This window comes from Heterodontus francisci, chromosome X (assembly GCF_036365525.1).
Source record: "Heterodontus francisci isolate sHetFra1 chromosome X, sHetFra1.hap1, whole genome shotgun sequence".
NCBI lineage: Eukaryota > Metazoa > Chordata > Chondrichthyes > Heterodontiformes > Heterodontidae > Heterodontus > Heterodontus francisci.
Window position 1 is genome coordinate 3,190,940 of NC_090421.1, and position 26,067 is coordinate 3,217,006.

At 43.4% G+C, this 26,067-nt stretch overlaps 1 protein-coding gene across 7 annotated transcripts in view; it reads left to right on the top strand.

The window, feature by feature from the left end:
* Positions 1–26,067, top strand: part of LOC137358615 (STE20/SPS1-related proline-alanine-rich protein kinase-like) — a 103,907-nt gene that overhangs the window by 13,238 nt on the left and 64,602 nt on the right. For 4 of the 7 annotated variants that reach the window (XM_068024687.1, XM_068024685.1, XM_068024684.1 and 1 more), the window contains exon 1: positions 8,347–8,424. In XM_068024687.1, coding sequence (XP_067880788.1) covers positions 8,352–8,424 — 73 coding nt within the window. In that variant the 5' untranslated portion in view covers positions 8,347–8,351. Of the gene's footprint in view, positions 1–8,346; positions 8,475–23,255; positions 23,316–26,067 lie in introns of those variants that run through there. The other 3 variants (XM_068024689.1, XM_068024690.1, XM_068024691.1) reach the window with 3 other exon arrangements.

The following is a 26,067-nucleotide window of genomic DNA, read 5'->3' on the forward strand; positions in this document are numbered from 1 at the left end:
GGTCTTGCTGCATTTCCACAGGGACTGCTTCAGTGTCTGACGAGCTTCGAATGGTGCTGAATATTGTACAATCATCAGCGAACATCCCCACTTCTGACCTTATGATTGAAGGATGGTCATTGATGAAGCAGCTGAAGATGGTTGCGCCTAGGACACTACCCTGAGGAACTAGATTAGTCAAGCACGATCTGCCTTTCACAAATCCGTGCTGGCTTTCCTTAATTAGCTCAAACCTCTCCAGGTGACTGTTGATTTTTGTCCTGAGTATTGTTTCTAAAACCTTACTCACTACTGATGTTAGAATTACTGGCCTGTAGCTACTAGGACTGTACTTACACCCTTTATTGAATAAGGGTGTCACGTTGGCCACTCTCTAATCCTCTGGCACCACACCTGTATCTAGGGAAGACTGGATGATTATGTTAAGCTCTTCCACTATCTCTACCCCAACTTCCTTTAGCAATCTTAGTTGCAAGCCATTCGGACCAGGTGACTTATCCACTCTAAGCATAGCCAGCCTTTCCAGTACCTCCTGCCTCTTAATTTTCACCCCATCCATTACCTCTACCATGTCCACTTCTACTTATACTTTGTCAGCATCCTCTTCCTTAGTGAACACTGATACAAAGTACTCATTAAGTATTCTAGCCTTGCTTTGTGCCTCTAAGCATATATCACCATCTTTGTCACTAATAGGCCCTACCTGCCTCTTACTATCCACTTACTATTTACATGCCGGTAGAAGATTTTTGGGTTCCCTTTTATGTTGACTGCTATTCTATTCTCATATTCTCTCTTTGCCAATCTTATTTTCCTCTTCCCCTCTCAATTTACTGTATTTGGCCTGGTTCTTGCTTGAAGAATTCACCTGACATGCATCATATACCCTCTTTTTTGTTTCATCATATTCTCTATCTCCTTCATCATCCAAGGAGCCCTGGCTTTGGTTCCTTATCTTTTGTCCTTGTTGGAATGTACCTAGCCTGTACCTGAAGCATCTCTTCCTTAAAGATCACCCATTATTCCATTACAGATTTTCCTGTCAGTATTTGGTTTCATTTTACCCCGGCGAGATCCCTTCTCATCCCGTTGAAATTAGCCCTCTTCCAATTTAGATGTTCTACTTTAGATTGTTCCTTGTGCTTCTCCATTACTGGTCTAAACCTCATGATACGATGATCACTCTTCCCCAAGTATTCTCCCACAGACACTTTGCCCACTTGGTCCACCTCATTCCCCAGCACCAGCAATGCCTCCTTCCTAGTTGGACCAAGAACATACTGGTCAAGGAAGTTCTCCTGAACACATTTCAGAAATTCCTTCCCCCTCTATGATTCTATGACTCTTAACTCTTTGACTCTATGACTCCTTACCCTTTACTCTCATACTATCCTAATCAATATTTGGGTAATTACCATACTGTAGTTCTTGCACATCTCCATGCAGATTTGCTCCTCTATCTCCCTCTCACTATTTGGAGGCCTGTAGATTACCCTCAGTAGCGTGATCATCCCCTTTTTGCTTCTCAACTCTAACCAAATGGATCTGTCTTTGCCCCCTCAAGGACATCAGCTCTTTCCAACACCAATGTTTTCCTAATCAGTACTGCCACCCTGCCTCCCTTTTTTCCTTCCCTATCTTTTCTGAAACACTTTGTATCCTTGAATATTAAGTGCCCAGTCCTTACCATTTTAAGCCATGTTTCCATTATTGCCACTATATCATATTCCCACACTGCTATTTGTGCTTTAAGCTCACCAACCTTATTCACCACACTTTGTGCATTTACATACATGCATTGTAAACCTGTCTGTATTCTTAGAAGTCCTTCTTAGTCTGCTCCTATCTAAAATGGTACTACTCCCTTCTCCAACACTCCAATACTCTCACTTTGTGCACCTTAGTCTTCCTTGGTGCCCATCCCTCTGCTAATTTAGTTTAAACTCTCACCAACCACACTAGTGAACCACCCCATGAGGACATTGGTCCCAGTCCTGTTGAGTTGCAACCCGTCTCTTTTGAATAGGTGCATCCTGCCCCAGAACTGGTCCCAATGCCCCAAGAATCTGAAGCCCTCCCTCCTGCACCATGCCTCAAGCCACACATTGATCCTCTCTATCTTCCTATTTCTACTCTCGCTAGCGCATGGCGCTGGGAGTAACCCAGAGATTACTACCTTTGAGGTCCTACTTTTTAACTTCCTCCCAAGCATCTAAAAATCTGACCATAGGACATCAGTACCTACCCTCTCTATGTTGTTGGTGCCGATGTGTACCATAACTTCTGGCTCACCCCCTTACCCCTGCAGAATATTCTGCAGCTTCTCCGTGATGTCCTTTACCCTGGCACCAGGGAGGCAACACCCTATGCGGGACTCATGATGACAGTTACGGAAATACCTGTCTGTCTGCCTAACTATAGAATCTTCTATCTATAATGACAATATTTCCGCTCTTTGCTGTTCCCTCCTGTATAGTCCCTTGCCCATTGGTGGCACGGTCTGGACTGGACTTCTTCAAGGTGTCATCAGTCCCGGCAGTCTACAAAGCTGATTACCCATTTGAGAGTGGCACGCACGCCAATGACTCCTGTATCTCCTGCCTTTTCCCATTCTTCCGATGGCCACCCATCTACTATCCTGATCTCTCACTGCCTGTGGGGTGACCACCTCCTGGAATGTACACTCCAGGAAACTCTCCTGCTCCCTAATGCTCTGCAGTGACTCCAGCTGCCCCTCAAGCTCGGAAATCCTGAGTTTGAGCTGAAGCAGCTGGAGACACCTCCTACACGTGTTGTCCAAGACACATAAAGTGTCCTGAAGTTCCCACATGGTGCAGGAATTGCAAGCAACAGGTCTGAACTGCTCATCCATGATCTAAAAAGATCTCCATTTCCTCTTCTAGAAACTAGTTAGTACCTTGTTTAAACTATTAATTTTAATTAATGCCTCTAGACCTGCTCTGTGCTAATATTCATTCATTCACTTCCTGTTATAACTCACCCTGATTGAAGTTTTTAATTTCCCGGCTCTTAATTTGAAGGAATGCCCTAGTTTAGAGAGAGAAAGACAGAGAGAAATACTCACCAACCAATCACTTACCTGCTTTCCTGCGACATCACACTTTGATTTTTTTTTAATGTAGCGGGTCTGTTCTCAACCGTCTTTTATCCTCCCCACTGGTCTCGTTGTGGTCTCAACCTTCTCCAGAGCTCTTTTATCCTCCCCACTGGTCTCGTTGTGCTCTCAACCCTCTCCAGAGCTCTTTTATCCTCCCCACTCTGTGCTGCTCTTTTATCCTCCCCACCTTTCACTGTGCTCTCGCTCTCAGTGCTGCTCTTTTATTCTTCCCACTGGTCTCACTGTGCTCTCACTCTCAGTGCTGCTCTTTTATTCTTCCCACTGGTCTCACTGTGCTCTCACTCTCAGTGCTGCTCTTTTATTCTTCCCACTGGTTTCACTGTGCTCTCGCTCTCAGTGCTGCTCTTTTATTCTTCCCACTGGTCTCACTGTGCTCTCACTCTCAGTGCTGCTCTTTTATTCTTCCCACTGGTCTCACTGTGCTCTCGCTCTCAGTGCTGCTCTTTTATTCTTCCCACTGGTCTCACTGTGCTCTCACTCTCAGTGCTGCTCTTTTATTCTTCCCACTGGTCTCACTGTGCTCTCACTCTCAGTGCTGCTCTTTTCTTCTTCCCACTGGTCTCACTGTGCTCTCACTCTCAGTGCTGCTCTTTTATTCTTCCCACTGGTCTCACTGTGCTCTCGCTCTCAGTGCTGCTCTTTTATTCTTCCCACTGGTCTCACTGTGCTCTCGCTCTCTGTGCTGCTCTTTTATCCTCCCAGCTGGTCTGACTTCTGAAATGTTTGGCTCTAATTTTTAGACTCTGCCCCCTAGTCGTTGACACTCCCAGCAGTGAAAATTGTTTCTTTCTATCTACAGTATCAGTTCCCCTTAATATCTTGAAAACATTGAGCAAAGCACCCCTTAACCTTCCAAATGCCAGGGAATATAAACCTAGTTTGTATATGTTGTCAATAAATACAGTAAATAGTTGAGACTGTAATATAGATCCTTTTGGGACACCACTGATCACATTCTTGCCAATTTGTGGGTCTGCCCATTATCCCTACTCTGTTTCTCCTGCCACTCTGCCTATTTCCTAACCAGGTCAATAATTTGCCTTCAATTCCATGAGCTTCAACTTTAGCTAAACGTCTCTTCCGAGGGACTTTATCAAATGCCTTCTAGAAGTCCATATAAATAACGTCCATAGACATTCCCCTGTCCACTGCTTTAGGCATCTCTTCAAATAATTCAATCAGATTCATCAGGTATGACCTCCACATTACAAAGTCTTGCTGGCTCGTTCTGATTTTTTGAGAGTGTTACTTGTAGCATAGGTAAAGGAGAACCAGTGGATGTGGTGAATTTGGATTTTCAGAAGGCTTTTGATAAGGTCCAACACAGGAGGTTAGTAAACAAAATTAGAGCACATGGGATTGGGGGTAATATACTGGTATGGATTGAGAATTGGTTAACAGACAGAAACAGAGAGTTGGAATAAATGGGTCATTCTCAGGATGGCAGGCTGTTACTAGTGGGGTACCACAAGGATCAGGTCTTGGGCAACAGCTGTTCACAATCTATATAAATGATTTGGATGTGGGGACCAAATGTAATATTTCCAAATTTGCTGATGACACAAAACTAGGTGGGAATGTAAATTGTGAGGAGAATGCAAGGAGGCTTCAAGGGGACTTGGATAGGCTAAGTGAGTGGGCAAGAACATGGCAGATGGAATATAATGTGATTAAGTGTGAAGTTATCCACTTTGGTAGGAAACAACAGAAAGACAAAGTATGGTGAGAGGTTGGGAAGTTGATGTCCAAAGGGACCTGGGTGTCCTTGTTCATGAGTCACTAAAAGCTAGCATGCAGGTGCAGCAAGCAATTAGGAAGGCAAATGGTATGTTGGCCTTCATCACAAGGGGTTTTGAGTTACAGGAGTAAAAATGTCTTGCTGCAATTATATAGAGCCTTGGTGAGACTGCACCTGGAGTATTGTGTACAGTTTTGGTCTCCTTATCTAAGGAAGGATATACTTGCCATAGAGGGAATGCAATGGAGGTTCACCAGACTACTCCCTGGGATGGCGGGATTGTCTTATGAGGAGAGATAGGATGTTTCCCCTGGCTGGTGAGTCTAGAACCAGGGGACATAGTCTCAGAATAAGGGGCAGGCCATTTAAGACTGAGATGAGGAAGAATTTCTTTCCTCAGAAGGTGGTGAATCTTTGGAATTCTCTACCCCAGAGGGCTGTGGAAGCCAAATCATGTTCAAGACAGAAATCAATAGATTTCTGGATACTAATGACATCAAGGGATATGGGGATAGCGCAAGAAAGTGGCGTTGAGGTAGATGATCAGCCATGATCTAATTGAATGGTGGAGCAGGCCCGATGGGCTGAATGGCCTACTCCTGTTCCTATGAGCAGCTGAAAACTTTCAAGGTGTTTAGTCACTCTATCCTTAATTATAGACTCTAGTAATTTCACGACAACAGATGTTAGGCTAACTGGTCTATAATTCCCTTGTTTCCCTCTCTCACCTTTCTTAAATAGTGGAGTGACATGCCCAATTTTCCAATCTGAAGGAACAGTTCCTGAATCAAGAGAACTTTGCAAGATAATAGTAAGGGCATCTGCAATTTTCTAACCTACTTCCTTTAAAACCCTGGGATGTAAACCATCTGGTCCTGGATACTTGTCACTCTTTAGTGTGATTATTTTCTTCATTGCTGTTGTCTTGCTTACATTAATTTTGGTGAGTCCCCGTCCATGATTCAATATTAGTTTCCTTGGGATGGACGGAATGTTATCCTTTTCCTCTACTGTAAATACTGACACAAAGTAATTATTCAACAATTCTGCCATTCCCTTATTTTCATTTACAATGTCACCGTTACCAGTTTTCAAGTGGCCTATAATGCTCCTGACCACCTTCTTTTTGCTAATATAGGATAGAGAAGGAGAAACTGTTTCCACTGGCAGGAGGATTGGTAACCAGAGGACACATCTTTATGGTAACTGGTGAAAAAACCAAAGGAGAGACAAGGAAATAAAATATGCAGGGAGTTGTTCTGATGTGGAGTGCGCTGTCTGAAAGGGTGGTGAAAGCAGATTCAGCAGTAACTTTCAAAACTTGGAAAGGAAAATATTGCAGGGCTATGAAGAAAGAGTAGGGGAACGTGACTGATGGGATAGCTCTATCAAAGAGCTGGCACAGGCATGATGGGTCGAATGGCCTCCTTCTGTGCTGCATGATTCTATATTTCTAAGTTGGTAATTTGTGCAGTTCAACTTTATTTCCAAAATCTCCATTCCAAAGGAAATAAATAAAATTGGGTTGCACAAACTCAACTAATTTTCTTGCCTTCGATACTGGAGAATGAGGTAGTCTGTAAATTGCCAGACATTGCAAACAGGTAAAGCATCTGAGGCTGGGAACTATCAGCAGAAAAGCTCAGGTAGAAAGTGAAAACTCCAGAAACAGAGTAGAACTCAAGTCGCAGGCCCTAGAGAAAGGAGCTGAGCAATGTTACTTCAGGGATTTCAAGGGTAAAACAGCTAGATTTATGGCTAAGTTTAGTGATTTCTTCCAGGATTATTTCATATGCTCATGATGTTCTAAGCTTAACTTTTAGTCAACGGCTGGAAAATTATCATGGGTGCTGAAAAAAAGCAAGAAAAATATTTTGAGGATTCAATTGGTTGGGAGTTTTTTTGTTTATCGAGACTGTCCTTTGGTCTACCTGTTTAGACACATTTGAGCAATCAGCATTGTTCACTTAACAGTGATTTATGTATATTCGAGGGTAGATTTTCTTCTCAGCCCCTTTGTTTGGCTGGGCAGTGCTATCACTTGCCTCCAGTCTGCACCCAAGCCCTGGAGGACTTCCGAGGGCAAAATTTTCCCTGCGGGCTTCTAAACCCCACTGTCAAGCTCAAATGGGGATCAGAAGCCTGCACTGTGTGGGAAACAGTCACTAACCTGTGATTTTCCCCAATTTGGCCAATTAGTGGCCAGAGGACAGGCTTGCTGTCCAATTAAAGATGGTGCAAGGGCTTTCGAAGTTGGAGGGCCAATTGGAAACCTTCTAGCTTGGGAACAGCAGCAGGATGCCATGGCAGGTAAGTGAGAGAGAGGGCGCTTCAGAATGGAGGCATCCTCTCTTCAACGTTTTCAAAATTAAAGTTTAAAAAAAGGCCTTTGCAGCCGGGCCACCACTGTGTGGGGTGTGAGTGAGAGCTTCTAAACCAGCCTGGAGCTGTGCCCACCCTCCCCCCCTCGCCAGTCTGCTGCTGGGAGGCCGTCTTCAGGTAGCTGTACTGTCCTCCGCCACCTGCAGGAACCTGGAGGCTAACTGGAATTTTCCAATTGGCCTTAAGTGGTCATTAACAGGCTCAATTGCCTGTCTGGCACTTGTGGGTGGGTAGCCCTGTCAGCCCCCTGCATCTTGCTTCTGGGAAAATGACCCATGGGTGGGATGGAGGTGGGGAACTGACCTGCTGGTCTGTGACACTATTTTAGCCCCCACCCACCTCTGGCCCCAGTGGGGGCTTAACGTTTCCCCCCTAGAGTCAGAGCTTTGGTGGGTTCTTGCAGTCTTTCTGCCTTCTCTTAGGTGAGATGAGGGGGAGGAAGGGACTTGGGGGCATAAATTCATCTGGGGTGGTGGCGCAAAACAGGCGGTGTGGGATCAGCCACCTATACTTAGCGCCTGTTAATTCCATTGACTGCAATGGAACTGAATATTAAGCGCTGCGAATGGGCGGCTGATCCGATACCGCCCGTTTTGCGCCACCGCCCGAGATGAATTTTTACTCTTTAACGTGGTGCCAGAGGCAGCGGAGTGTTACCAGCGGCCCTAGCAGAGGAGAATATTTTTTCTCTAAGGAAATTCAATCCCCTGCCTAGCCTGGAGCAACCCCTGCACTGGCAGATGTTTGACGGTTCAATCTCCTTCCACCACCTTAGAAACCCTAAGACGTCAGAGACGCGTTCCTCTCAACCAATGTTGCTATGGTGCAAATAACAGCAAATTCAATGGTATGATATAATCTCCATCATTTGTGTCCCATCACAACCACTCATGCTTGTCCCCCTTGTATTCTGAGGTGTGTATGTGTGTGCGTAAAACAATGAGCTGTCAGTTAGACTGTGCCTGTACCTCTTGTATTCTGAGGTGTATGTGCTGTGTGTGTATGTGCCTCAGTCTGTATAAAGTTGCTGAGCGCTCTCTCCTCAGCAGCCTGTCGGGTTCTGACTCTCGCCGCATTGTGACTCACAGCGTCATGGCGGAGGAGCTGCTAGCCGGGTCCCAGTGGCCAAATGCAAGAGATGCCTACGAGCTGCAGGAGATCATCGGTCAGTCTCTTCCCAATCGTTTTAACTAAAGCTGGCGTGTTTAAATAAATGTAAGCGTCGCAACAAACGGGGAAAAGAAAACATTCCCCTTAATTTATTTTTTCTGTAGTTTTATTTCAGTCTGTTGTGCGGCATTATTCATTCTGAGCGATTTCAATCGCTGCATGTGTCCAGGCTGCACTATTCACTGGGTGCAGGGGAACTGCGTCTTTTTTTTTTAAAACCGGCAATGCTTTTAATAACATTGAAAAAAAGGAAAACGGCTTTTCGTTCCGATTTATCAGCTTCTTGGGTAGGTCCCTCCTATAAATGAATGTTCTGATCATGTGTGTGTTTGGGGTCAGGATATGCAGCTTAGGATGTTTTGCGTTGCTTTTTCTTCTCTGATTGGGTTGGTCCGGGCAATGAATGAAAGAAGTTAAAACATGTTGAAAGTGACTGTGTTCACAGCCTGTTCGTCCCCTCTTGACATGTTTGCAGATCTGTGACATTGACTCTTGATGTCAAATAAGATCCCTTTAATAAGCTTTTACACTTGAGGTTTTTTTTTGAAGTGTCAGCTGATGCCTGGCATCATATCAAGCATAGTTTAAATGTTTATACAAATCACAAACTGTTATTGTTATGAGGGGGTGGGGGACAGGTGGTCCTAAGATTAACGATGCATATTTGCGTAAGGCAGAAAGACTTTGAGAGAAAAAATAGAGATTGTTTGTATTGGTTGGTGAATCAGTAAAGAATGGGGCACAGATTCAGGATTGTCAGCCAAAAAATGAAGATGAAAGTTAAACAATTTCTTTTCACAGTAAGAGTTGTCAGAACATGGAATTCTTTATCACAAGTGGCTATTGTAGCAGATATATTTGAAAGGGAATTGGCTAAGTATTTGAAAAGGGAGAAAGGATATGAGGAAAGAACAAGGAAATAGGATTAGAGTAGGTAGCTCCAATGGAGGAGCCAGCAGCAGCACAGACTTGATGAACTGATGCCTTTCTTCTGTGCTATTCTTTCTCTGATTCAATGACTGAAGCATGGGAGGGCATGATACAAAATGTGACTGGGATTTAATCTGTAAACATGGAACAACATGTAATTAACCGCTCCCTGTTTCTCCTTGTCTAAAAAAAAAACACAACTCAGTACTGACACACTTTCTTGGTGTTTAGGTATTGTTTTATTGTGTTAACTATTTCCTGTGTACTTTTGACAGCAAATGTCTAGAATTAAAGACATGTACAAAACTGCAAAACATGTCTTCCAGGAGCACTGTTACTTTAATTGATAGCTCTGTTGGCAAAAGTGGAGCCTGACATCAAAAGGTTCCCAGTTTCTAAGCATGGTTTGTGTTGAGATGCTCGATCTCATGTGTGCAGCAACAATTGACCTCAGTGACAGGGGTTCTGATCACCATGTAGACCCCTTTGGGTAATGACAGAATTGGGCGTGGCCTTTGCTCCCTGTGACTGAATCGCCAGATGGCATTTACTGTCCAGGCTCACGTGAATATCGGCCATTTGGGTGAGGTAATTCCCAGCAGAAGTCTCAGAAGAGCAGAGGAAAGGGGAGAGAGTTGTGCAAAAAGTTAGGTGAGGTTCCACCTGAATTGCTGTCTCAGGCTTAACACTGTAAGAACATGCAGTGATTTGATTTGTGGCATCATTGCATTATTGACTATGTCTGTCTTGGCACATTTGTAAACTTCTGACTATAAGAAACTTTTTTTTAATAAGTACATGAGGGAAGTTTGCACTGTTGCCGATATATTATCTGCATAAAATAATTCCTGCAATCAATATGGCAGCTAATGAGTTTGTGTTTTAGAGTTGGTTATTCTGGGCTCTTATAGCAGCTAAATCTGCCTGGAGATTCTCCCAAATGGCCCTCTCTTCAATGCACACTGTGTCAGCATGATTTCACAGAGTGCTGGATAATGCCACATTCTTAGTGGGCCAAGGATCAAAATCAATACTTATCCAACTTTCTTTTTAAATAAAATTAAATTCAATTAAATATTGGGAAGACTGAAGCCATTGTCTTCAGTCCCCGCTGCAAACTCCACTCCCTCGCCACTGATTCCACCCCTCTCCCTGGCAACTGTCTGAGGCTGAACCAGACTGTTTGCAACCTTGGTGTCATATTTGACCCTGAGAGGAGCTTTCAACCACATATTCGTGCCATCACCAAGACTGCCTATTTCCACCTCTGTAACATTGCCCAACTCTGCCCTTGCCTCTGCTGCGGGGGGGGGGGTCTGCTGCTGAAACCCTCATCCAAGCCTTTGTTACCGCTAGACTTGACTATTCTAACACAGACCTGGCCAGCCTCCCACATTCTACCCTTCGTAAATTCAAGCTCATATTTAAACTTCTGCTGCCCATGTCCTTACTCACACCAAATCCTTTTCACCCATCACCCCTCTACTCACTGATTTACTTTGGCTCCTGGTTAAGCAACACCTCGATTTTAAAATTCTTATCCTTGTTTTCAAATCTGTTCATGGTCTGGCCCCTCCCTAAATCTGTAATCTCCATCAGCCCCACAACCCTTTTAGATCTCTGTGCTCCTTTAATTCTGGCCTCTTGTCATCCCAGATTTGGTGGCCGTGCCTTCAGCGGCCTGGGCCCTAAGCTGTGGGATTCCTTCTCTAAACCTCTATCTCTCTACCTCTTTCCTTTAAGACACTCCTTTAAAACCTACCTCTTTGACCAAGCTTTTGGTCATCTGCCCTAATATCTCTTTCTGTGGCTTGGTGTCATATTTTGTTTCATAATGTCCCTGTGAAGCACTTTGCGATGTTTTATTATGCTAAAGGCACTATATAAATACAAGTTTGTTGTGTTTTATTTTAATTTCTCCACTTCTCTCCTGAATCCATGCTGAAGTTTGGTTCCATGGATGCTGAGCACTCTCTAGTTGCTTGTCCAATTATTTTATTGTGAGCCTACAAGGGCTGTTTGACCATGGAAAGGGAGAAATCACAACCAAACCTATTTCTGTCCTCATCTAATGGCCACACATACATATTTTCCAGCATGTCACTGGATGCCAATCAGGAGTGGGAGCAGGGGCTGATTTCCCTTCACTCTAGCTCGAGGGGGCACTGATACGAATTGGAAAGTCTCGTTTACTGCCCTGGCTGAGATGAACTAATTCAGCATAGGTAAAGGATCGATTCTGGTACTTCTGATTTGCGTCGCTTAGGACTTCATTGGAACAGTTGGGAGGGGAAGGGGGCTACCGCAAGTTATTCAACAATGAAGGGCATCACAGCCAAGCCCAATATTGTCTTCCTGTAACATCCACAAAAGGGACTTTCCAGCAGGATGAGATCACAATCAGGAGTGGGAAACCAGGTTGGTTCCCCCACCTCCTTAGCCTATGGGCACTGACACCAGTTGTAGACCATTGCTATCATTCCAGATGAGATCAGCACAGACCAATACCAGAACTTTCCTAATCTGTATAATTAAGTACTACGCCATGTGGTGCATTTACCCATTGAGGTACCAGGGAGAGCTATTCAGATAGTAAGTGTGCTTACAATGGTTACCATTTACTATATGCATACTGGAGCGAAATTAAAAATGGAATGAATCTATTTCCCCTTTTTGCTTAGTACATTTGGGTTTTGTGTTGTATGTGGGGACTGCTGCTACTGATCTGTAATTGGCTTGTTAAACAGGCCAGAGGCTTGTTAAACAGGCCAGAGGCATGTTGCACTGTACCAATACTAACAGAAGCTAAAGATGTAAACCTTCCTACATCTCCATCAAGTTTTAAATCACATTGAGATATTGTCACCAACAAATGACTCCAGATTCAAACTGGGAAATGTTGGGCGCCATTTGGTGTTTGGGCATGGATTCATGCCCGTAATTCCAACATAGTAAGCTCTAGATCTTTGGTGTGCTATGGGAAAGGCAATGATCACCATAGAATGACACAGCACGGAAACCGACCATTCCGCCCATTAAATGTGGTTTGATGTTTCCCCACATTAGCCACCTAATCGTATCCCACTCTCCTCCTTACTCCCCATACCTGTTAATATTCCTCTTTTTCAAGCGTCTGTCTTTTAAAAAAATTATCCCACGTCAACAACGGTTTGTGGTGGAGAATTCCACACTCAACCCCGCTCTGTCTAAAGAAAATGTTCCAGCCTCTCCTTTCATTCTTTCTGTTATTACTGTCTTGTCACGTACAAGGGAGGTTGAGGCCTAGGCTTAGGCCCTTTACCCACAACTCTTCAGCCAGCCAATATGTTCAAAAATGCAATTGCTGGTGTCTCATTTTGTATATTGGTGTGAAAGGGGGACTGACAGAACATAAAGACTGTTGGTATCACCAAAATCCACAATATGCAGACCACATATATATTTGAAAAAGAAATACATTTGAAAATAAGAAAAGAAAATTCTGTTTTTATTTAAACAGTATCATGTTATTAGGGTAAACTTTATAGATTCCCTGTACCCTAAATTAATAAAGTAGTTTAACTCAACATTTCTGCTCGTAGATTCAATGGGTTTGCAATGCCTGCAGAGTTTATATACCAGCACTGTACTTTGTAGTGCTCTGTACAGTATTACTAGGTAACCCATGTAGAAAAGTTTTATTTCCTTTTTTTCCTTTCCAAGTTTCTGCCCTTTTTCCCTCCTGGAAGCATTGATTCATGCTGGGGTACAGTTTCACAGGCACTGACAGTCTTCCTGTACCTCACCCAAGTGGCCATTCTTCATACATGAGCCTAAACAGTGAATGTTGACAGATTATTCATCTGCAGGGGTGTCACAGACAGCCTAACCTTGCCCTTACCCCAACATCCACACAAACACACTTTCCAGTAAGGGTTTTTTGGGACAGTAGTCAGGAGTGGGAACCCTAGTCGATTCTTCCCCTCCCTAGCTCAAGGAGGCTGCTGTTTATTGCTTGGCGATTATAAAATATGTAAGCTTCTATATTGTGATTTATGGTGCCTGCCATCATTACCCCTTAGTGTGATTGATGGAAAGGGGAATAAAGGAATATGGGAATTTGGTAAGCACATGTAACTAGGATTACTTATGTATGGAGGATAAATACCAACACGGACTGGTTGGGCCGAATGGCCTGTTTCTTTTTTGTAATTCTGTGTACAAGTCTTTGAGTGTATCTGTATGTAAGTCGGTCTGAAAGTTTGTGCATTTATATGTACTGCGGTCCACAAAAAGTTAATAGGAAATTACGAATGAAAATTGTTCATCTAAAGGTGAACCCCTGGTCAATTTGAGAAAGTGGCAGACAAATCTTAGCAGTTTACTCACAAACATCCTGTGCTGCGTGTCCCAAACTTTATCCCTCTGTTGTGCAGTTAACTGGTGAGGAACTTTGCAGGTTTTCAACCCTAGCAGTGCCGCATGTTTTTCCCTGTACTTGCTTGTTGGTACAACATCTCTAAAGCAGCGATCAACCAATTTCCATTTAATTTTGGCAAATAAACAAAATATTCAAAATTCTGTTGGAAGGAAAATAATACCATGATGGAGCACGGAGTGACCACAGTGATTTCCTCAAAATGTACTAAAAAGGACAGCAATAGTATTAGAATTTTAACAACTTGCAAAGCTTAAACGGAGATGGGAATCCCTCCTTTATGTAAAAGCAGATCGAAGGCAAGAATGAAAACATTGCTGGATTGGGAGGTTGGGCCGCACCCCACTCCTCTCTCCCTTACACCCAAGCTTTGCAAGTAAGGGAATGGCCTGACTCCTATTATAGCTATGTATTTGACTATTGTGACTTTTTCAATAGCATCTTCTATTCGATTCAACAGTAACTCCTACTATCGTGTTCCTATCTCTTTTAGAATTTCTATATTTTATGTGATTTTTAAATCCAATTTGATGTAGACATCTGAAGAGAGTCAGAGGCCTGGTCAAAGAGGGAGCATATAGTCAGAGGCCTGGTCAAAGAGGGAGCATATAGTCAGAGGCCTGGTCAAAGAGGGAGTCTGAAATGTTTGCCAGTTGCAGCAGTGTAGCAAATAGGGAACAAAATAACAGAAAACAGCAGAGGAACATAGCAGAGACCACAAGAGAGAAAACAGTCAGAACAGAAAAACAGCAAGGAGAGGAAAAGAGCTTAGAGAGAAGCAGTGTTTGCGAGAGGAAATGGTAAATTTGTATAAATACAGAAAAAAGACAGATTTGTATTTATATTATGTCTCAGAAGCATCTCAGTGCTTTACACAGAATGAATGCAGTAAGTGTTATGTAGGCCAACCACAGTGGCCATTTTGTATACATAGTAAATCCTTGCACTTAACTAACCATACAGAGAAATAAATCAGCGAAACATTTTTATTGTTTCTGTACATTTTTTGGTGCATATATGAATAATATATATACTCTTGTCTGTCCGGAAAATATATCATAAAACAAACAGGGCCAACAAATGCAGGGAAAAGGAGCGAGCTAAAGAAAAGTCTCATCAGGAAAATAGGAGTGGTGTATCTTAATGCAGAGTCCATTCATGATGTTTAGTATAAAAGATCAGCCTTTTCCTCTTTCATTGGGACACTTATTTAGTCACCAAGACCAGAGGTGCTGTGACAGACAGGCCCACACAGGGGATGATTGAGAAGCCATTTACAACCAGCCCTCCTCCCCTTTCTAACAGACACACACCTTTGTGTACCATTTGCTTCACAGCCTCTGCCAATTGAATCACCAACTCTGGGTCATTTGACTGGTTTAACCTTTCCTGTGCTGTGTTTTATTCAGCCCCAAACCAAAGAGAGAGAGGGGGGAGAAAAGCTGTCAGGGAAGGAACGGGATGTTTTTTGAAAAGAAATCTGCTGATAGCAGAGATTTCTAGATTTTGCGATGTAAAAGACAGAAAGTACTGGAAATGCACAGCAGGTGATCAGCATCTGAAACAAAGGACAGGCTCATGTTTGAGGGGAAGGGTTGGCAACTAAAGTATTAAACCCGTCTTTTCACTTTGTAGATGCCTAATGTGTATTTGTAGCACTTTCTGTTCATATTCCATGATTTACAGTACCTGCAGTCTTTTTTTCTTTTTTAGATTTGTGACTGGAAATTATAATAACTTGTCAACAATGGAGTCACATCAAGTAGAGTCCACATGACCTTCACAGAACACCTACTTTTTGTGTCCTTGTTCAAAATGTGGCCTTTCATTTTTTTCTTGGGGGGTGGGGGTAAGAGAGGAGTTGGACTACTTTGTGCCTTTATGTATTGTGATGGAGCTTCACACTGGCAGTTGTGGTACTTACACTGAGGGAGATGAGGTTAGCTGAGCTCGTATTGCCTGAAGAACATGGGATGGGGGGGGGGGGTCGTCCTGAGGTCACAGACCATGGAGCAGCCTTGCATGTGTACTGCATTTGGGGTCAGATGACAAGAATGTAGCTTTTGTGTGAGGAAACCCCTCAGTGGAGAGGGGAGAACCTGTGGAAGTGATATTGGTTCGGATCAGGTTGTGTGAGGCAGCGGAGAGCAGTTGACATGCAGTTTGTCTTTTGCTCAGGAATCATTTAATTTGTATCATGTTTTCCATAATGCAGCCACCAGCTTGAAGGAGCACAGACTTGAACCCCACAGTTCCAATCTCAGCTGCTCTACTATGGAGACGAGCAGAGGGCGGGGAGTGGAGAAATGGTGTGTGGCGATTCCCCTGGTTGATTCAGAAGAACCTCAATCACTTCCTATCCAACGTCTGTGAAGAGCCAGCCCATCCTCAATCTTTGGAGCTGCAAGCAATCTCAATTTAGAAAAAAAGTAAAGAACTTAACCAATTATTCATGAGGGAGAGACAGGAACATTTCCGCTCTTCGAACCTTTTTGTCTCTTAAAAAGGTTTGCAAAAGAGTGGCAGCCCCTTTATTACAGCTGTGAGGAACAGCATAGCAAACTCTGAGCAGTTATTGGTGGTAACTATGCAGCTCCTCACAGCTGCTGTGAGCCTTTCCAAGATTTTAAACAGGGCCACATGAAGTGAAAGTGTTAGGAAGCATCTTTCTTCACAGCTGAGCACTGGCCCATCATTAGCAGTGACTGAACAAAACAAGTAGCATGTTAGAGGGTCTGTGGTTCGGCTGTGTCAGAAGATGCACAATTATATGTTGCTGGGAGTCACAAGAGACTGTCTGGAGTCTATAATTATCCTCTTTTCCAACAATGTTTCTACAACATTATCAATGAGATCTTTAAACACAATTGCTGCTCTCCTCTCTAGAAGGTGCTGACTCATGCTAGAGTGGTCAGTCCTCTGGCTGTTGGCATCTCTTCAGTACCTCACTCACTGAAGTGGCCATTTTTCATCCGTAAGGCCAGCCATTCCTGTTTGCTTATGAAGTGCAGGTTTTTAGTTTTTGGCTATGAAATGTAGTATGGGGACAGTATACAGCTTCTCGAAATTGCTGGAATTCTCCAAATAGACGAGCTCCCTCGATGCCTTAACCAATCTCGTAAAAATTGCACACAGGGTCATTTCTACTTCCAAGTGTGGGACAACTATACGCACCAGGAAGGTTTGCGGTTGGGTTGGGCTGATCTCAGCCAAGGTGGTAATCGGGGCATAGCCATTGGGCTTCAGAGTTCGTTGTCTAGGGAGGGGGGAAAATACAAGTAAGGTTTCTGACTCTGGGCCTTGAAATTGGTTTGCAGGCTGATGTGAATTTGAAAAAGTGTGGGAAGTATCTCTTGTAGCGGCTTTATCGATTTAGCTGGCATCGCACTACCAGTGAATAATGAGCCATTATGGACTGTTTAACTCTAGATATTTTAGATTTCCATGATTAAGATCCAGACTAGACTGACTTGGCCTCAAACTGTCAGACAGTAAAAAATAAGTGAACAGGAGCCATGACACAATATATTTTTACAACAGTTAAGCTTAGCCAGCTCCCTCTCCACCCACCCCCCCCCCCCCCCCCCCCCCCCGCCCCCAGGCATCTGGCTGACAACAACCACTGATTCGGCAACAATTGTAACAAAGATGTGCCGGAACATTCCTGTGTGACTGAAGCTGATTTTTAACCCCTAGTGTATTGTGATGGAATTAAAGAAGCACAGTTAAACTTTAAGACAAAAAAAGGCTTCATTTTTGTCATGCATCTGTTTGCATTTACGGCATTCACTTTTCCCTTTTATTGTGACTAATCTAATCTCAGGACTCAGGCAATATCATCAACTGCAGAAGAACATTAATCTGCTGCCAATCACTAGGAGTGTCAGAAAGAGTGACCGGCCTTTGGATTTCTCCCCTAATCCCTGCAGAAACCAGAGGGACGTGGGAAAAAAAGTGTTCTTTTTCATTTTCTTTGAACACGCGTCTATTAGTTATAAAAATATTGACATTCAAGTATTATCCAATTGGATAATGAAAAGTTTGCTTGTTTTCCAATTGGCCAGGGAAGGTGGTGTGCCACGAGGATATGTGTGTGGTGGGAGTGTGGGGGTGGGGCATTTAGCGGTGGGAGGTCATGTGACAAAACCTCTTGGAATATGTCCAATTAGAATTGGCAACTGCAGGGCCACAGTGGAGCTGCTGTCTGATAACTGTGCCATCTCCTGCTCATCTTATGAAGGAGTTTTGTGGGAAAGCAGCTAATTTCCAGCCCAGTAATAGTTACCCTGTGACCACCATATTTAAACAAAAACAAAGTGGAACACTGACATCTCAGTCCGGATAATATTAGTGCTGGTACAGGAGATGAACCTTGAGTTCTCTGGTGTGGGGGCAGGAAGTCTCTTGGATATTTCATTTAAAGGAAGAATTGGAAATAGCATACCTACACACAGTTTCCGTCCTGTGAGGAACACTCCTTGATACATCACAGTCTCAGCTTCCTCGGTAGAATTAGTATCCCAATACCCGCAGTGTGAAAGCAAACCTATGCTCGACGTGATACCACAATGCGAATGTCAGAATCCACCATGGAAACCAGTTTGTCAGCTACTGCTTAGCCCCTCGGAAATATTTGCCTAGAATTTCCTCCGAGTCACTGTTTATGCACGAGAAAATTCCAGGCCTTTGTGTTTAGTTTGGTCGGCAAGCCATAAAAAGGACTTGCATGCATTGGAGAAAATACGGAGAAGAGCAACAGGACTGATCTCAAGTGTGAACGAGAATATAGAGTAATTTGAGCTCGACGGTCTAGAAACAAGGCAGTTTGCAGGGGTGAGAGAAGCCGTCATTGATGCGCATAAAATATTAAATGATGTAGATGACTCAGAATATTACTTCAAACTAAGCCAAGTAGCACCAGTAATAGAAATGGGAGTGAGTGAAAAGGGGACTTAAAACCGATATCGGGAACAATTTTTGACGTAATTGTGTCCAGGAATACTGTCTATGAATAATGTCCAAGAAAATGAGCCTCCTTACTTCTACCTTGCCTGTACCTTTTATTATTCTGAAGGTGATCTGTATCACATCTCCACTTAACCTTCTCCAGAGAAAATTTGCTCAGTTGTCTGAGTCTTTGTTCACAAAGATTTCTCCAAAGGCCAGGATCATGCTGCTCATTCTTCTCTGAACTCTTATCCTTTTTAGAGGTAGAGTCAGCAGAAAAAATTGTTAATTCTATATCTATTACCTGTTTTTGCATCTGTACCTTTTAAAAATGCTGCATGAATATCGGTTGAGAATGGGTTTGAGGGGTATGGAGATGTTAGTTCATCTATTTGATTCACATGGGAGGGTTAGGAAGAGAGATCCAAGGGGGTGGAAGAATCCATGGTAGAAGTAGTCAGGCTGGGAATATGGAGGGAATAGGCTCGATGGGCTGAATGGCCTTTTATCATGCCAGACTTTCCTAACTTCTTGCATTCTTTTCTCAAAGAGTGGTAACTGGAATAATGTCTTGGGGCTATTCAACATGCAGTTAGATACCACTGCAATTACTGTCTGATGTCCTGTGGCATTGTGCCCAAATCAAAATATTTAATGTCAGCAAATATATTAAATATAAATATGTAAGTGAAAGCAGTAGGCCCTAGTATTGGGGAGGTAGCAACAATTTCCTGAATGGGAGATGATATTGTTAGCCATTATGTTGTTATATTTGATTGAATTTTGGAACTTCCTTGATTTAGCTATGTATAGTTTACTGTTCAGTATTTAATATCCATTCCAATTCAGCATGGATGATTTGGCATGCAACTAACATCTATGTTTTCATGTAGCTTTATCTATATATTATAAATCTTACACCTGCACACATTCCCTGTCAACTCTTTCCATTATAAATTCCTATGTCCCCATTTATAATAATAACATGCTGTATGTGAGTAATATACATGCTATATAACAGTGACGCTCAGTTTGGTTTCCACCATCGCTGAATCCTCCACTATCAACATCCTAGGGGCTACCATTGACCAGAAACTGAACTGGAGTAGCCATATAAATACCAGGGCTACAAGAGCAGGTCAGAGGCTAGGAATCCTGAGGCGCGTAACTCATCTCCTGACTCCCCAAAGCCTGTCCATCATCTACAAGGCACAAGTCAGGAGTTGATGGAATACTCTCCACTTGCCTGGATGGGTGCAGCTCCAACAACACTCAAGAAGCTCGACACCATCCAGGACAAAGCAGCCCGCTTGATTGGCACCCCATCTACAAACATTCACTCCCTCCACCACCAACGCACAGTGGCAGCAGTGTGTACCATCTACAAGATGCACTGCAGCAATGCACCAAGGCTCCTTAGACAGCACCTTCCAAACCCGGGACCTCTACAAACTAGAAGGACAAGGGCAGCAAATACATGGGAATACAACCACCTCACACACCATCCTGACTTGGAACTATATCGCCGTTCCTTCACAGTCGCTGGATCAAAATCCTGGAACTCCCTTCCTAACAGCACTGTGGGTGTACCTACCCCAAATGGACTGCAGCGGTTCAAGAACGCAACTCACCACCACCTTCTCAAAGGCAATTAGTGATGGGCAATAAATGATGGCCTGGCTAGTGATGCCTACATCCCATGAATGAATAAAAAAATATATAAATGTGTCACACTGTAATTGCACCCTCCCACCAGTGGAGGCATTGTAGCGCCACCACTGGAAGAAAGGAACTTGTACTTGTTCAAGAGTGACTCCTGAGGTCAGTTAGAAGATATTTCTATTGCTGGTTTCTCAGTAACTCAGAAATCATTGGCTTTCTTTCTTTATTAAATGTGACACCTGAAGCATGATGGATGCGTCTCAAAACTTTTATACAGATAAAAATATCCAACACTGCATTGAGAGATAGCAAAATACAGCATTAATTTTTGATTAATGGTCAAGTGACCTGATATGTGTAGAAATTGTTTGTACATTTCACAGCTCCAGATCAGGAAAAACAGAATGAAATGACTAGACTGTTCTTTTTTCTCTCTCTTGATTCTTTAAAGTGTGACATGTAGCATGTCTCTGTACGCATTCATAGAAAAGTTTGGAGAACATGAAACATGGACAGTAGAAAATTCCAGATGTGACATGAAAGCAAATGTGAAGTACAATTGGATTGAGAACTTAAATGGCACAAAGCAAACCCTTTTCAATAGAAATACATTGTTAGTCATGATAGACCAGATAAATGTTTTCAACATTTGCCAACAGTGATTTTAATATAATTAAACCTCCCAAAGGACTTCACCAAAAGAGGGGAATAGACACAGCAGCAGATACAAGAAGAGTTTGGGGGGTGATTGAAGGCAAGGTTGAAGACACTTTTGAAGGTGGAAAGAGACGTGAATTGAGAGAATTCCAGAATATAGGACAGTAATAGCTGAGTGGTCTGTGAAAGCCAGCAGCAGGTATTATGGTGGGTGTGGTGGATGGTGCTTAGATAGGAGCACTGGCTGAGTCCAGGAGGTTCTCAAGCCTGGGATGGGGAGCAGGCGAGGAGATCAGCGGAAGAGTAGCATTGATTGGGGTAAGAGACTGAGAGAAGAAGGTTGTAGGAATGGGAGAGCAGTGAGACTACAGGTGACAGAGATCAGGAGAGCAGGAAGAAAACAAAAGTTGAATTGAGGGGAAAATAGGATTGGGAAGTAGCGACAAAGAGCTTGGGTCTGGAGTGGCAGCCAATATGTATATATGAATGGACACAGAAAAATTAGCTTTGATCTACATGTACAAATTGTATGAAAAGCTATACATGGCTAATAGAATCCATAAATAGAGGCTTGCGTTTAGTGATCAGAGACCAGGTCAAGGAATTCAAAGTCTAGCTGGTGGTTGAGAATCCAGGATGTATATTAGGTTGAAGTCCAGGGTTACGCACTAAGCAGGAGTTAGGGCTACTTGATGGCAGGGGTCCCGACTGTGGTTAGTGGAGGAATGCCAAGGCTATTCTGATGGTCTATGGTGCCAAGGAGTGAGTGTTCAGGGGCTACCAGATAGTTGGGTGCTGATTATTCTGGCAGCAAGAGACCACTGAAGCTTGGAGGTCTGACTTGGAATGTTGCTGAGAGCTTGCCTTCCCAGGTAAGTATCAAGGTCAACAACTTATGGAGCTCTCCTCCTACGAGAGGCAAGTAGAGGAATTTTGTGTACCTTTTTCCCTTTAAAGCCAGGTGAAGAGGTCCAGGAAAAGGATGGTGTGTTCTGTGGGCAAGGTCTGGTATCTACTAAACTGGCTTACCACCTCACCTGCATACTCACTTGCATGTAAAGGAATGGTAGCATAGTAGTTATGTTACTGGACTAGTTATCCAAAGGTCTGGACTAATGATCCAGTGACATGAGTTCAAATCCCACCACGGCAACTGGGGAATTTAATTCAGTTATCTGGAATAAAAAGCTAGTATCAGTAACGGTGACCATGCCCTTTAGGGAAGGAAATCTGCCACCCTTACCCAGTCTGGCCTACATGTGAGTCCAGACCTACAGCAATATGATTGACTGACTGACTTTTAACTGCCCTCTGAAATGGCCTAACAAACCACTCAGTTAAGAGCAATTAGGGATGGGCAATAAATGCTGGCCTTGCCAGGGATGTCCACATCCTGTGAAAGAAACCCCCCAGCAATGATGAGAGTTCAAGTGAGCAGAGTCCGCAGTTGGATGTTGAGTGCGTTTGAAGAGATACAGTTGAGCCATTGGCTGAAGAACTCATTGTTTTTGACTTCATGCCAACGAGGGAATGCCTGCCGTTGTAGTGGGCAGAGCGCTGGAACGTCCCGGAAACTGAAAGAGCTGGATACAGGGCCACCATGCTTCAATCGCTTTTAAAAATGGTAATGGACTTCCTGCATCGTGGAGGAAAGCAGGCGACGGAGTCAGGAGTGATGAAAAAAAAAACGGTTTATTAAATCGTTAACATTTGAAAGGTAAATGACTAACATTTCTCCTCTGTAATAACTGAAGTAAATCTACTGTTGTTGTTACTACTTTTATGTACAAGAGAAAAATGTTGAAATGAATGGTCCAAAGAGTTTGGCCAGGTTGCATCACTGAGGAGAAATACTGCACAGGAAAGAAGGAGCACATCAGGCCCACTGGCATTCAAAACTCCCCCCAACAAAATCACCGGGCTGGGCTTCAAACAACTCACTGGAGCACTGAATGGTGACAGTGTGGAGGGAGGGTTGCTGGCTGTACATTAATGAGGGTGAGCAAATTGACTGGTGAGTCAGCTTGCTCAGGTGTCCTTACTTGCACCGTGCGATGCAAGGCATTGATGTTTCCATGCATGTAGTGGAATATTGTCGTTGCCCTGAGTTCTTGGACCACTCCCTGTGTCCTGTGTGCTCAATGTATTAAAAGAGGGTGTTGAGGGGACAGCTGCTGTGGATTGTGGCTAATGTGTCTCTTTATGTGTTTCAGATGCGCAGACCAATGACTTGGCTTTTTCCTGAAGTGGCCCTGTGGAGGATCCTTGAAAAGGTGTGATGTCCTCTCACTGCTCAAATGTCTTGGCTGTAATTTTGCCCATGGGTGAAGGTTCTTCCTATTGCCTTTCCCCTCCTCTGACATGACAGTGGTGTTTTCAGGCATCGATGCTGATGGAGAGCTAGATATGGAAGAACCATGTGTGGCGATGTGTAACAAAACACTTCACTCTTTGTAAAGGAAGCAAGCTGTTCTTTATTCTTCAGTTCAAAACCAACCAGCAGTTCAATCTGAATCTATGACCCATGACCCCTGTAAGCATCTGCCTTCTGTCCAGTTCTCTGTTACTTCATTAGCATCTTGTGAATTCACTCATATGACATGCTACTAACTAGTTACACACCGCAATGCTCCATTACAGAATCTAAAGCATTGCCAATGCATGACCATAGAATGGGCATTTACTGAGGAAATTTTTAAAAAAATGTATGCTGCACATGATGTTGAATTAGTTGTTTTTACAAAACTTTGTGATGCTGATGAAAGTGGACAGTGAATATGATACTCATGTTCCAATCACAAAGCAATGTGTTAGAAACACAACTTTGGATTATCATATATAGAGGATATGTGTGTGACAACCCATTTAAAAAAAGTGAACCTGACTACATGACACAAACACAGAAAGGTCATGCATATAATAGGTGCAGCCAGCAATGACAGCTTGCATTTAGACAGCATTTGTAATGCAGTAAGATGTCCCAAGGTGCAGGGACAAAAATGGACAGGGAGTGGCAATGCAAGAGTTAGACTGAAAGCACGGTGGAAAGGATAAGCTTTAAAGAGGTTTTTAAAAGGCAGGAAGCGAGAGAGGTGGAGTTTAGTGCGAGAATTCTAAAGAGTGAGGCCAAGATGGCTAAAGGTTCTGCCATTGATGGTGGATATGCAGGGTGAGGTGCACAGAAGGCCAGAGTCAGAGGATCAAAAGATTCCGCAAGGGGCAAGGCCTTGAAGGGATTTGTAAAAGGAGAGAAAGAATGGAAGTAGGGGAGGATGAGCAGAAGGGTGATGGGACTGGATGTGGGTGGCAGAGTTTTGGGTGATATGGAGCTCAGAGCCTGGTGAGCAGGACGTTAGTGGAGTTGAGTCTGAAGGTAATGAAAGCATGCATGAAGGTTTCAGCTAAGATAAGCAATATTGCAGAGTTCGAAGTAAACCGTATTATTGATGGATAGGATGTGGGGTTTGAAGCTCTGCTCATGGTTGAACAAGACACCAAGGTTGCAATTTGTCTAGTTTAAACCAAATGAGCAGCTGAAAGGAATGGAATCAGGGCGAGGGTATGGATTTTTTTGCCAGGAGCTAAATAAGATGGTTTCAGTCTTCATAATGTTCAATTAGGTAAAGTTCGGACTCATCTATGACCTTTTGTTGATGAGCAATCTAACACCGAGGTGGTCATGGAGTCGAGGGTTGTGGAGAAGAGGTATCCTCAGCACACAGATGGAAACTTCTAAACTAGGAAAAGGAATAGCCTAAGGTTGAAACTTTCAGGTACATTGGAAGTGGGGACTGGAGGAGAAGCTTTTGCTGGAAATGTGTTGGATATGCTGGGATATGTAAAAGGGTAGTACCATGGAGGAAGATAACAGAGAAGAGGCAATGGAGGAAGTTGGAGTGTTAGACCGTTTCAAATGTTGTGGAGAGGTCAGTAAGGACAAGGAAACTTGACCGATTATAGTCACTCTCATTCATACAGGATGTTGGTGAGTTGACCAGGGTGGTAATTCTTGCAGTGGGAGGAGCATAAACTGGAATGAAGAAATTGAAGCAGGGACATATGGGAGAGTTGAGCATGAAATTGGGTGGTAACAACACCTTCAAAGACTTTGGAGAAGAAAGGGAGGATGGAGGTGGGGCAGTACTCAGAGGATAGAGGGTTCAAGTGCAAGCTTATTGAGAAATGGGTGATGACAGCAGTGTTAAAGGAGAAGGGAATGATGCCCTTGCAGAAGGAGCCATTAATGATGGCAACGATCATTGAGGCAAGGAATACTAGTTGAGTATTTAGAAATTGGGTGGAGAGGGCATTGAGGGAGGTGGATCTGATGGAGGTGAATGTGGTGAGGGCTGCATAGGCTGGGAGATGGGGGAAAAGCTGTAAAATGTCATGAGGTCAAGGCTGCTCTGAGGGGAAAGCTGGAGGAGGAGGAGGCTGTGGCCGAAGAAACCGTATGGATAGTCAAGTCTATAAGGTCCTCGCATTTGATGTTGAATATGTGGGTAGAGGGGGAGGTTGATCACTGAGAAAAGGAGTCTAGGATTATCACTACTGTCTGGATGATTCTGGGTTTGCCTGTGGAGAGAAGGTTTCTTGAGAAGGCCACGTGTGATCTGACAATGGATGACCAGGCCAGTGACATGCCAGGTGTGCTCACATCTCTGTTACTCAGACTTGAGAATACAGAGGTGGGAACTGTACCCATCTGACATAAGTTGTTTAACTATTGCATCGCTCTGGGACCTTTGTCTTTTCCTGCTCAAACAATGGCTAACTAATTTTAAGTTGTAAAAACTTTGTGAAAAATAAATATTTGTGTGCAGTATCATAGAGGAATACTATAGTTGTGAGTGGTGATTTGGTCAGTTTACTGAGAGTTGGGGCTGTGGTAGGCGGCCGTTTGCGTTCTCAAGGACTTTTCCACACACAATTTTCATTTGATTAACCTTTCTTTATCTTTAAGGTATTTTGTATTTAATATTTTAATCCAGAGTTTATAAGAGTGAAGCAGCAGTTACATAGTTT